A 13445-nucleotide genomic window follows, 5' to 3' on the forward strand; every position below is an offset into this window, starting at 1 on the left:
TACAGAAAGTTGTTCCTTGAGTTTCTGAAGAGAAGCAGTAGTAAGAAAAACATAGATAACAAGGATTCAAATCTAACACCTTTGCAGTTGATGATGGCAAATTTCATTATGAGATTAATTTAGCATAATTTGTATATTTGAACAGTCAAATCTGAATTCCATCACATGTTCTTATTTCTTGGGGAAACTCTTGACTACAGGTCTGCTCTTCCAGGCAACTGAATCTTTTTATTGTAACTATCAATGGTTATTTATTTTTTATTTTTTATAATGTGCTGTGATAGTATAACAAATCTGGATTTGGAAAGACTCTAGCAACTGAACCAAAATGCAGCAGTCAGTGTGGTGCAGAACACTGCTCTGATATGAAGTTCAACTGGCTTAAATTTAAAAATACCAGGTTAGCTTTTAACCCTGCTGGGGTTTCACTGCCTCGAGGGTTGTGTGTCCATACCACCCTCTGTGTGTGTGTCAGATCATCTGGTTACCCATCAAATCTGTATCATGTGCTCTGCTGAGTACAACAGGAATGTAACTCTCTTCTCACACTCCATCTGACACAAGCACCCAATGCTGAGAGAAAAGTTGCAGGCTTTGGCCCTCAGCAAGTTGCTGCAGTTTGACAGAGCCAGAAATCTGAAAGGATCAACAAGACCTGCTCAAATAATTGGTGGGATTATTGATTATTGTCATCTTTAGCAGCATCCTGATCATCTAATATTAATTTGTGTTCTCAATATGACTTGAAAGTTCACACTACTTGAAAAATGTGTATAAAATATTGATGTCAGAACTAATGCTTTTTCTTTTTTTAAGGTATTAATAGGTTACTAAATAACGGAACATATGAAGCAGCATTTCCACCACATGAGGTAACCTGGTTAATTTGATTTTTATTTCTACATTTAGATTAAAGCTTGCCCTAATGGTTTGGGATCCTACTTTAATTTTGTCCTGCAAATTTTTAATTTCGCTATGTAGTCTGTTGATACTTTTTTTATTTGTAACTCTTACTTTAATATTGACTTTTAAATTTTTTCTTACATTGTGTATTATAATAACATCCTGGAGCATTTTCTTGCTGAACTAGGATATTATAATTTCTATCTGATTTTTATGAACTGGACAATGCCTGTGGAGTTCTTAATGAGAGTATCAGTTGTTCCAAATTTTTCCAGTCACTTATATTAAATTAGTTTTGCTTACCATGTACATAATGTTTTGTTTTTCTGATAGCTTGGGCATTTGATCACAGTTAGGGAGACCACTTAATTATTTCCCATTTAGTCTTTCCCAAACAGTTCTGGGTAATTTCTACTTGACAATATCTTTTTCAGTAGGTTAAAGTCTACTGAAGACTGTAAACCTATGAAGTAAAAAAAACCCAACAAACTCGTGTATGACTTAGGAGGCTTTTCAGACAATCTTTTGGTATTGAAAAGAAAGCCACACATCTTCAGTCATTTGAAATGCTCTCAGGGGTGTGGTAATTGCAGCTCTGAACTCTGTGGTTTGGGCTCAATGTCGTGACTTGGTCTCATGTTTCGAAGGACTGGGTGTTGCAAATGGCTGAGAGTAATTTTTTTTAATATGCTATTAATAATTAAATACTGGGAATATAGAGGAGGAGTATTTTAGATAAATAATTTAACATCATTGTTAACGCTTCAGCTGTGTGCTACTGACTTCAGGGAGAAGCTGGCTCTACTACTAGAAAAGCCTGTGAAGCTTTCTCTGGCATCAAAGCTATGCTGTCATATCCATTTTATATGTTCCTCTTTTTTAGCATAAGCTACTGTCTCCACATTTCAGTTAAGGTTAATGAAGTCATATTTTTAAGCTACTTTTATCTTAATTGCTGCCTGACTTGATGCTAGGGACTAGTGGTTAAACATTCAATTTTTTATTTTTTTTTTTTAATTTTTTTTCTTTGCTACATGAGCAAATAAGAGTGAAAATTCAATCCCAGTGGGAATGCTGAGACTTGAACTCTATTATGGATAAACAGGGCAGAAAGAAGCAGGGAAAAAAATATTTTAAAACATGCCACACTGAGTAATGCTGTATGCATTGCAGTCATTCAGCCAGCTGACTGTGAGAATAAGTTAATGCTCTGTTCCTAGGTGTTCCTAGATGTTGCAAAGGTCACACTCAGAGTTGACATCTTTGGTATGCTGTTTTGCTGACTGTAAGGAGAAAGGAGTAAACTTGGACTCTTTGCTATGTTTAGCTTTGTTTTTAACTCATTCTTAAGCCAGAGGATCAGCAGATTGCAACAAGTAAATGGCGTTCTTTGAATCGTGGGGAATGCTCAAGGTTTCAAATAAATGATAAAATTCTAAATGGCTAAATTAGATGGATCTACCAGGGTCAAGAATCTGTCTGATCACTAACTCTTAACTACTGCTCTGGGGAGCTTCCTCACAACAAATGACTTGGCTCACTTCCAGTTAATTGATCGAATATTTTCTTTACCATAGCCAAGTGCTGGGGTTTTTGGGGGGAAAAATTCAACTAAGGGAAATATCCTGCTTCAGCATTGGAGCAAAATTACAAATACAAGAGATTCTGCTCAGCATTGTTCTAGCAAATCTGTGTGTTACCTCTTGACTGCCAAGCATGAGGCTATTATTTTAGTCTGTCACGTGGTCTGTAAATGTCAGACATGGCCTGGGAAGGACTCCTTTTGGTTCAGACTGACTCTGTGTTCTGCTTTTAATGCCTCAAGAGTCCTATGTAGCTTCAAAATGTTGCCAATCCTGTTGTTTCCATCATCATAGAAAATGTGTACCACACAAAGACTAAATTTTTTATATGCTTTCAAACATAGTGAATTAAAGTCATAGGAAATGTCTAGGAGAAGAGAACTGAGCTGACGTAGCAGAAGTGTCTAAAATTTTGTAGAAGAAACAAAAAAAGACACCACAAACATCTCTTGAAAATTTTTCAAAAATTGAAATAGGTGAAAGCATACAAATAGGCATATAATAGTGAAATAGAAGCAATGTACTTGAAGTCATAATAAAGAGTTGAGTACTTCTTTATAGTCTTGTATTAATATGTTTCTGTCATTAATTATTAGAGAAACTGGCCATTTCAGAAGCATATGTAACCCTGTCTCTTCTGTCAGGCTTATATTAGCTCCAGGTGACATATCTCAGAAGTGTCCAGAATAAGAGACATATGCATTAAGGAATATTTCTATTAAAATTATATTAAAAAATACCTAAGAAACTTATATATTTTTTCCATAGTGCCTAGTAATGTACTTGTATTTCTTTGTGGTTTTTTCAGGGAAGCCACAAAAGCAGACATCCCATCAAAACACACGGAGCACAGAATCACAGACACCTCTTGTATGAACGTTGGGCACGGTGGGGAATGTGGTACAAATACCAACCTCTTGATTTAATCAGGTATTAGTACTTTGAAGAGTTTCTGTGATACAAACAACCTGGCAACAGTGTGCTAACTATACTCCTAAATTCCTGGTGCTTTCCTATAACATTTCGATCTTATCAGATAAGACTGGGATTCTCTAAATTGCTTCTTTTGGGTGGTCTTTTGTGTAGGGCTGTTTATTTCAAATGAGTCTGCATAAAAGACATGTAGTTCCAACTGCTCCAGCGTTTGCAGTGTGAAAATTAAAATGCAAACCTGGGATGTGGTCTGCTGATCAGGGACACTTACCTGTCATGAGAGCACCTCTGAGAGCAGACTCTTATCCACGTGGACAGTCCATGTTACCAGATGCAGTGAACTTAAAATATGACTCAATTGTATCCTTTCCATATGGGCTTAAATAAACTCTTGTTTATATGTCTTAGAATTAATGTAATAGGTTACCAAATGTAGAGAAATATGTATAATTGAAGTGTAAAAATGGTGATACTTGAGTTTCATGCTTTCCTCCTCTGACATTGAATACTAATAACTTATTTTCTCTGCTGTCAGTTTTTATTCCTGATCTGACAGTCATAACAAGTCATCCATGGAGCTAAGCATGTGCCATGGGACAATTCTGTGCTGTATCATCCTTGATTGACTTTCTGATCACTGCTACTTCATCTGTTCTAGCAACTGATACTCAAGTTTTGAAGAATTAAGGCTCAGTCTTCAGCTTGTTTTCAGACCATTGTCCTCACTAGTAATCGTTTGAAATATGTCATATTACATGATTATCTATCATAAATGCCTTTTATAAGGTCACACCAACTTACTTTATTCCTTTCCAGAACTTCTTGTGTCTGTGTACATCTCTCTCTCTCTCTCCCCCCCCCCCTCTTCTCTCACTCTTAATTAAAAGTTGATACTAGTACCTCTACTTAGCAATTGCAAGGACATGCAAATTACAGAGGCACTTCAGTTATATCCTTGTATGCCCTCATAAGTCTGCAATTGATGTCACTAGAATGTTATTATAGCCTGATAAAAGAAGGCCACCTTTTGGTAATCTGACAATTTTGCCATGAACTTGTGGTGGTAGTTCCTTGTTAGAATTATTCTGCTACTGTGATAATAGAGATAGATAAAAGTCACCATAAGTTTTCACTTTAAACAATGTATATGTTTCCTTTTCATGTAGGCGATATTTTGGTGAAAAAATTGGCCTGTATTTTGCCTGGCTGGGATGGTATACTGGAATGCTTATTCCTGCTGCTCTGGTTGGGCTCTTTGTTTTCCTCTATGGATTATTTACAATGGATTCCAGCCAAGTAAGGTAAAATCCTATTTAATAACATGTAATAGCCTGTTGAAAATTAACAACGTGGCACAACCGAGATTGTTATACTTTTAAATGTTTTCCAGATATGGTAATCATGTAAAAATAACCAAATAGAATATTATGCACTTGAGTCAAGTGGATATACTTTGCATATCTGTTTTGCATCAAGCTGGATGCATACCATTGACAGCAACTGTTCTTACTACTGCATCCACAGTGAATCCTTCTGTCTGTAAGGAAAAACAGACCAACTTGTCTTTAAGGACCAGTTCTGCTGTTATAAGATACTGCAATAGTTGTTGATCTAATTGAAGGGTGAAAACCAAGACATATTCCCTGTTTTTCTCCATCTTGCCTATAACTTCAGGCTGTAGTGCAGTTGCTAAACTTCAACTTCCTTTTGCCTGTGCCTTTTTTTTTTGTCTCCCTGCATTAAGAGTGGCAAACTTGGAGTCTTTGTCTTATCTTTGTCAATGTAACTTGAAGCCAGGAGACTCAGCTTGAGGGAGGTTACAACCACATGAAATGAACCAAGTTTTCAAGTTTCCCACTGTTGTGATTTTGCTCTGAGAAGGGTTTATGTCAATTTAGAAGCTGTGATGAGCATGCTTAAGTTAAGGGCTGACTGTACTTTTAGGGACTGTTTCAGAGGATGCACCTTCATTACAAAGTTTTCAATTAGATGTTATCAGACACATCACTGTCAGTCCTCTTACAATTGCCACTGTTCCTCCAAGCAGTTTGGGAGCTTAGGCTGTAAGTATACTTGGAGTCAGATTTCACAGAAAGTGTTGTTTCTTGGGCTTTGAGTAAGGCTGTATTAAATTTTCTGTATGGAATTTTCTTTAACTTGTATTTCACTTTCACAGTGAGTTATATTCTATAGTGTTGCAATGCATGCCTTTTTTTAGTCTTACTTTTTACAGCAAACTCATGAGAAACTGTCCAAATTCAAACCGCATTAAATGCAGTTAAATGCAATAAATGTATCAGACAGGAGACTACGCTATCTTTAAGATATTGTTCTCTGTAGAATTGTTTGTCACCATAAATGTCTGCAAAATACAGTGGATATGAAATCAAGGATCAGCCTGTTCTTAAAGCACAGGGACTAGAGCTGTTGAACTGAAAATCTTGTATTTTTTGCATGTACAGTGGCAGTTTCAATAAAGGGGGAACAAGGGGCCATAATCTATTGTCAAGGTATAACTTAATATTTCAGGCACTCTTTGGGGAAGAGAAAGGTGTGGCATTGACAACTCCCCAAGAAAAAGAACAAAAGTTCTAATAACTTCATTCTTTCAAACTATAAGCTATTGTATGCTTGCATATCATAGAATCTTAGAATATCCTGAATTGGAAGGGACCCACAAGGATCATCAAAGTCCGGCTCCTGGCTCAGGTATCACACCACGTGCCTGAGAGCATTGTCCAAATGCTTCTTCAACTCTGTTAGGCTTGGTGCTGTGACCACTTCCCTGGGGGAGCCTGTTCCAGAGCCCAACCACCCTCTGATTGAAGAACCTTTTTCTAATATCCAACCTAAACCTCCCCTGACACAACTTCAGGCCATTGCCTCTGGTCCTGTCACTGGTCATCAGAGAGAAGAGGGAGCTGTAGACTGCTATGAGGTCTCCCCTCAGTCTCCTCTTCTCCAGGCTGAACAAGCCAAGTAACCTCAGCCACTTATGGCTTCCCCTCTAGGCCCTTCACCATCTTTGTAGCACTCCTTTAGACTCTCTCTAATAGCTTTTTATCTTTCTTATATTGTGGCACCCAAAACTGCACACTGTACTCAAGGTGAGGATGCAGCAGCACAGAGCAGAGCAGGACAGTCACCTCCTGTTTGTCGTACACTTCTCCCAAGAACACGTGAACATGCAACTCCTGTTAAGTTCTTTTAACAGAGAGATGCAGTTGTCTTCCTTGCTGAAGGTTGCAGGGTATAAATCCCGTGAGCACAGAGATAGGCTGTCTTCCAGTGTTTCCTGCCCTCAATTTTTTCCCTTTGCTGCTGCTGAGTAGCTGCAGACAGAACACACAGACCCGAGTTTGTCCCCGTGGGGGCTGGTTGTATTGGGTCCCATCCTGAGGTACCTCAGTGTCATGCTGTGCTATATAGAGTGTCAGGGAGCCCATCAGGGTCTCCAGGCTCTATTCCAGAAACAAGAGCCTGAAAGTCAGGTAATCCACCATATAAGCCCTAAATACCTACAAGGAGAGGTGAGTATGTATTTGTTATAGCTATCATTAGCCAGAATTCATTTCAAAATACTATCGGAGAGTGGGTTTTTGCAGAAGGCCTAGCTGTGTGCTCTGTGTCAGCCCCACACCTGTAATCTGGATGTGTTAATTCTGGGCAGAAGATCCTCTCTGCATTTGATCATGTGAATCTCTGCAGTTGTTTAGTTGGGACACAATGCTGTCACATCAGGGCATTGCTCTGAGCAGATTAGTAAGAACAGCTGTGAAATGTGGATTCAAGAACAGATTTTAACTAACTCAAGCTGATTATGCCTGGTCTGATAAAATATGTGTACATGTTTTCTGTACCACCTTGTGTGCTTAGGCAATTCAAAAGGCCACTGATAACAGATGCTACTCCTTGCCATATTTGTTTACTTAGCCTGGAAGGGTGATAGTGAGGATTAGAGAGAAACCTCCTACCTAGAGCAGACAGGAGACATGCAGAGACAGACTGCATACCTCTTCTTATTCTTGCCAGAGTCTGGGACTGTGAGATTATTTGTCTAGTGTTTCTGCAGTCATTTAAAGAAAACTTCTAGCTAAGCAACTGTAAGAGTTTTAAAATCTATCACTTGATTTTAAGCACTGCAGCTACTGCACTGTGCAAGTGCAGTGTTCAGCAGTGATCAGGAAGAAACAGAGTTGAGTACAATATTCTGAAAAATCCAGGCACAGCAAACCCAGTGGCAATTAAGAATTTAAAAGTAGTGCTAGGGCATTATGGCAATGTCAGAACTGGCACATTGCCCCAGATTCAGTATTATTTGGTGAACACTATTTCGTGTGAAACAGGTTTATTACACCAGTTATATGGAATCTGTGGACATTAGGAAGCAGTGATTTAGAGTGTGATAAATTCTGTCAAAAAGCCCAGTTTATTTGTCTTGTGTACCAAAAAAATCTGAATTTAGCAACTGATCAAATCATTTCTGCAGGATGATTTCCTCAGTGATGTTCCTTCACCGCTCAGGTGCAGGGAGCTGCCATCAACCCCCCTCTAGTGGCTTCAGGCAGGAAACAATCGTTTCTTCTTTTTCCAAACATCCAGCACAGTTTCAGCAGAGAAGGGATAAGCAAATAAACAAGTATATATTGCCACAGAACTGAACATTGCTTGGCATGCCAGCCATAAGTTTTGTGAATCAATAATTCGAGGATGATGCAGAATATTGTCACACCTAGTCAGATCTAGTTTGTTTGTGCGGTGTTACTGAAATGTTCTTTGTCTTGCGTGAATTTCAAATCAAGCTTAGTAATACTGTGGTTGCCATAAGCCAGCACTGAAGTCCTCTAGGGTACTGAGAATACATTGTTGGCAGCTTATTGCAGGATACCATTATGAGAAGAAGGTAACCAAGAGAAATATCCAGAGAATCTCTGTTGAAGAAACTCCATAGTAGCTTCCAGGATATTTGGATTGTGTTCATAGGACTCAGACATGCAGGAACAAAAATGCAGAACATGAAATTGTATTTGTTGTTTCATACCCTTTTAGATAGATTTTGATCCAGGTGTCCTCCCTGAGCTGAACTGGAGGGAATGCAAAGTGGTTGTCAAATGGAAGGGCTTAAATAGCCCTATAGCACTCCCTTTATTTGGGTTCCCTCAACAAAGTATGTGCCATATCTATTACCTGTCCTTATTCCAAGTTGCACATCAAGTCGATTAGTCCATATAAAAATGGATCTGATGGTTTTAAAGAGTTTGGTTTTGATGTGTTTATAGATATTAATTTTCACTGTTGTAAATTGTCCCTTTATTGTCAGTCAAACAGAAACGCCAGGCATGAACGCAGCATAGCTTGAGCTGTCTTTGCTCCATGTGCTGCAGTCAGATTTCAGATATATAGGTGAGAACAGTACAAAGCAGCTCATTTTGCTCTGTTATACTGAAGATTTTGAGTTGCAATTGAATAATGATTAACATAGCACCTGTCACAAACACTTGCAAAACAAATGTTATTGCCTTTGCAGAGTAGTATGAGAGCATATGACCTATCACTGTCAGTATAATTTTGTGAAACTTCTTGTGCTATTAAAAACAAATCAACATTTTAACTCAAGATATATAATACAGCAAATGTAACATTTATCATCTGAATTTAAATTCAAAGTACAGTACATTTTGGCCTTATATCTGACAACAGTTTGCATTATTGCCAAACCATTATAGCATGTGATTAAAATGTGATTTTTCTGTGCAAATTAGTAGGGATTTTGTACTGCTACTGCCCTGGTGCGTCATAGGATCAGTTCAGGCATGTCATCATTGCTGAAGGATAGGGAAGGGCAATAGCTGAGGTTCTCTCTCAGTTCAGGAAGGATACTGAGGTGCTGGAGCAGGTCCAGAGAAGAGCAATGAGGCTGGGGAAGGGACTTGAGCACAAGTCCTGTGAGGAGAGGCTGAGGGAGCTGGGGCTGTCCAGCCTGGAGAAGAGGAGGTTCAGGGGAGATCTCATCACTCTCTACAACTCCCTGACAGGAGGTTGTAGCCAGGTGGGGGTTGGTCTCTTCTCCCAGGCAACCAGCAGTAAGACAAGAGGGCTCGGTCCTAAGCTGTGCCAGGGGAGGTTTAGGTTGGATATTAGGAAGAAATTTTTGACAGAGAGAGTGATCAGATCCTGGAATGGGCTGCCCAGGGAAGTGGAGGTTTCCCTGGAGGTTTTTAAGATGAGACTGGATGTAGCATCAGTGCCATGGTCTGGGAACCACGGTGGGGTTGGATCAAGGGTTGGACTTGATGATCTCGGAGGTCTTTTCCAACCTGGTCGATTCTATGATTCTGTGATTATTTGGGAAGCTTACTCACTGCAGTTAAAATTTCCTTTAAAATTCATTTTTGCACTTCTGTTAGTTCTGTTATGCCTTTTTCAAGAAAATTAGTTATGTACTGTGCTTTGAATATGAATGGTCTTAGTGAAGATAGTGACTTCATCTTCCTGAATCTTAGGATTCTTAAACATCAGAATGTGGCTTGAAGATAGTGATCCCCAAAATAGGATATTAAAGTGGGGGTTTTTTTTATTAGTCCTATGCATAAGTTCTTTTGTAGAAAATAAAAATGCAAATACTTGAAATACTACTGCCAGAAATCCTGTCAGTGGGTTTTTACATGTGACTGACTGATCTAAGTGTGTATATCATCATCCTGTGGAACAGACCTTCAGCTGATATGACTGGGATAATTTGGTTGAAATCAATGTAGTTATACCAGTGATGTTCATCCTCTCAGTGTTTAGTATCTTCTACATCACTTAGAAAAATAGGCAGCAAATGGCTTGGAAGGTAGCGAGCAATTTTTCATTCTTCTGTTTGTGATATTTGGGAGAGAATTCACTAGTGTGAGAAGTGTAACATGATGCCTAAAAATACTGCATACCACCCTAGGACCCATAGTTTTCAGGTTCCTGTTTTGGGATTAGGCTTTTAAAGCCAAACATTCACTTTTGGTTTATTTTATTGGTCTAGTTTTGTGGCGTAGGCACTCTCAACAAACAGGGAGCACAAAAGGCATAGCCTCAGAAAATTTTGAGAATGCTACAAGTCTTTTTATGATCTTTATTTTCCTGTCTCATACTAAAGCAAAGAGATCTGCGAGGCAAATGAAACCATCATGTGCCCTATGTGTGAACGCAATTGCACACTACAAAAACTCAATGAAAGCTGCATCTATGCCAAGGTAATTATTATATTATTGCTATCAAGATAATTTTTGTCTGAAGACCCCCTTTCATTGTGTGATGTGTAATGGCTGCCCTTGTTTCATCAAAGATTCCTGAAAAATGTGTTGTTTCTCTATAGAGATTTTTTTCAGCCTTTCTAATTCATCTTTCCAATAAGGAAATAACCTGAAATGACCAGAGATTATTCTAAAATTCTGTGAGCATTTCCTTATTAATAAATTATTATTTTCATCAACTTAAGTCCCCCGTAATAAATTTTTTTTGTGTGGTTTTTCCTGCTTTCCCCTGTAGCTAACTTCCTTCCCTTGCTTGCTTTGTAATTGAATTTTTGCTTCTCCTAAAGGAATTCTCTAGCATAATGTGCCTGTGATGTTCTTTGTCGAACTAATGCAAAGATTTCACACAATTAAATATTTTGCTGCAAGAAGCTGTTCTTCAAACATTAATACTCACAGGGACCTCAGTATATGTGCAGTGTTTGGAAGTGAGCAAAATATTTTGCTGTGTGATATGTTCATAATGCTGGAAAAGCAGCGTTGGCATTTTTCTTGGAATTCTTTCCCCCATAAGATAAATCCTTTCTCAGAAGACTGTATTTATAAAACGTGATGGTCTCTGCTCCATGGCATTACAACAAAACTGCAGCAGTGTGAAAGGGAAAATGAATTTTGTATTAGGTTTCAAGATTTTTTATAGATAGGACCAGTGTTGAGTAAAACTGAACACTTTAAATATATCTGCAAAGGTATTTAAAAAAATTATTAATGTTTACAATTTCCAAATTTAATTTTCTATTTTATAATGCTGATATCACTGAAATATTACTGAAAATGTTGTACTTAAGGCAAGAGTAACTATATAGCAGAAAACGGCTCCATGAGGGTTTTTTGTAACTTTTATGTTACTAATTTCTTTTTTTTTTTAATGTGCACTGAAAGTAAAAGCTTTCTTAATTGAAATAGCATTATACAAGCTATACAACCCATCCCAGAAATCCTTTTTTAGAAGATGGTAAGTGCCTCTTCAGCAGTTCACTGCAGTTTCACAGGAAGTTAATACACTTTAGATCCTGTTAACATCTCCAGTTAATAAGAAGCAGCTTTTTGTCATATTTATATTTACACTGACATCATCTGCTTAAATCATGTAAATTTCACATTTAATGTCACATTCTGAATAATTCATTGTCATAGAAAAAATGTGGCAGTCCATCCATACTTCATTTATTTTCAAATCAATCCTTTTGAAGAAAAATTCAGCTGACAACCAGGGAAGACAAGCAGTTACCACTCATATTCCACAGTCACAGGCACTCGTTTTTCATGTCTGCAATTATAGAAATTGATGTAAGCTCCCAGCTTTTCCTGCCAATGCTCTTGCTCTGAAAAACCGATCAACCTTGGATTAGAACACAGAAAACAAACAAAAATTGTCTCCTTTCAAGATTTGTGTGTTCTGAATCTCCCCCAAGCGTGGGAGAGAGAGAACTCTCTTTGGGAAGGAATAGGATTACCATCTGGCCAATCGAGTGGCAAAAAAATAAAAAATAAATAAAAGCTCAATGAAGCTTTTTATAAAGGTTATAACTGTAATGCCTTCATTCACTGTGGTGTCTCTAAAGAAAAAGTTCACAGCACCTTCACTCATTACCTCTTGGTATGGACTGTCTGGTTTCCAGCAGGGATTGTGATCCCGCTGGTTGCCACCGTCTTGCTCAAGTTGAGCAGCAAATATCTAAATATGTGTCACCACTTCCACTGTGTTTGCACCCAAATTAGTGAATGAAAACAGTCTGTAATGTTAGAAAACTATAGCCTGATTTCAAATCAAATGGTCCTTTGTACTTTCTGAAGCACTGTTAGTAATATAAGTAATGTATTTAAAAATAAGTCATTGGATCTGCTCTCTGGGAAAAGAAAATGGCATTTCCTGCTTCTTTCTTTCCAGAGATGGAGCTTGTCAACGTTTTTCTCTGGTTATGTCATTGTGGGAACATAACTTGCTTCTCTGTCTACCTTCTACATAACCAAAGAGCTGATAGGCAAGGGAAGCTATTCCTGATTCGTTCCAAACATCAGTACCCTTATTCTGGAATAAGCGTTTTAATCCTTAGTCATTCAAGTAGCTCATTGTAGAGTACATAAATGTTGAGTTAATTAGGAACAGTGAGTTTCTTTAAGTGATTAAAGTTCATTTCCCCAAACCTGCTTATGTCATAGGACCTGCCTCGTTTATGTAAGGCCTGTGCTCATGTTTCAGATTATTAAAACTGCTGCCAGGGGTTCTTTCTTAAATATCTGCCATGTTTCCCTGCAGAGGAGCACTTCAGACTGAACAGATTAATGCCAGAAAAATAAATACTTCAAATGCTTTTTTGACCAAAACTAGAGACAGAATACAAAAGAAGCCTTTTTTCCTTCTTGTTCCTGCCCATTTCTTTCATCCCTTCCCTCTTCCACTCAAAAATGGCACACTGAAGTGAAGTTTATTGTTTAAAGGAAAGGCAGGTAGTACCTGAAATGCTGAATGACCAGGCTGTCATTCTAATCCACATCAAATGGACTCTTTGATCTGTGATTTGCCTGGGTCCTGCACCCAGCACACCTTAACCTTGGCCTTGGGGCAGGGTGTTGATTCAGGGTGGATTTGAAATGCCTCAAGTTGTGTCTGATGATGACAACATCAGTCAGGTATGCTGACAGACCAGCACAGAGTCCTCCAATGTCACCTCTGCTTAGAGGCCTTCTGATCAACAGTCTCAGACTCTGCCTTTAGCCTTTAAGACTGTCA

At 38.3% G+C, this 13445-nt stretch overlaps 1 protein-coding gene across 7 annotated transcripts in view; it reads left to right on the plus strand.

Annotated features, from left to right (window-relative positions):
* Positions 1-13445, plus strand: part of ANO3 (anoctamin 3) — a 177776-nt gene that overhangs the window by 129458 nt on the left and 34873 nt on the right. For all 7 annotated transcript variants that reach the window (XM_051776583.1, XM_051776596.1, XM_051776593.1 and 4 more), the window contains exons 10-13: positions 817-872; positions 3295-3416; positions 4586-4720; positions 10555-10651. In XM_051776583.1, the coding sequence (XP_051632543.1) occupies positions 817-872; positions 3295-3416; positions 4586-4720; positions 10555-10651 (410 nt within the window). The remainder of the gene's footprint in view (positions 1-816; positions 873-3294; positions 3417-4585; positions 4721-10554; positions 10652-13445) is intronic.

This window comes from Manacus candei, unplaced genomic scaffold (genome assembly GCF_025592945.1).
Source record: "Manacus candei isolate 608988 ecotype Guabito, Panama unplaced genomic scaffold, ASM2559294v1 h1tg000009l, whole genome shotgun sequence".
Taxonomy (NCBI): domain Eukaryota; kingdom Metazoa; phylum Chordata; class Aves; order Passeriformes; family Pipridae; genus Manacus; species Manacus candei.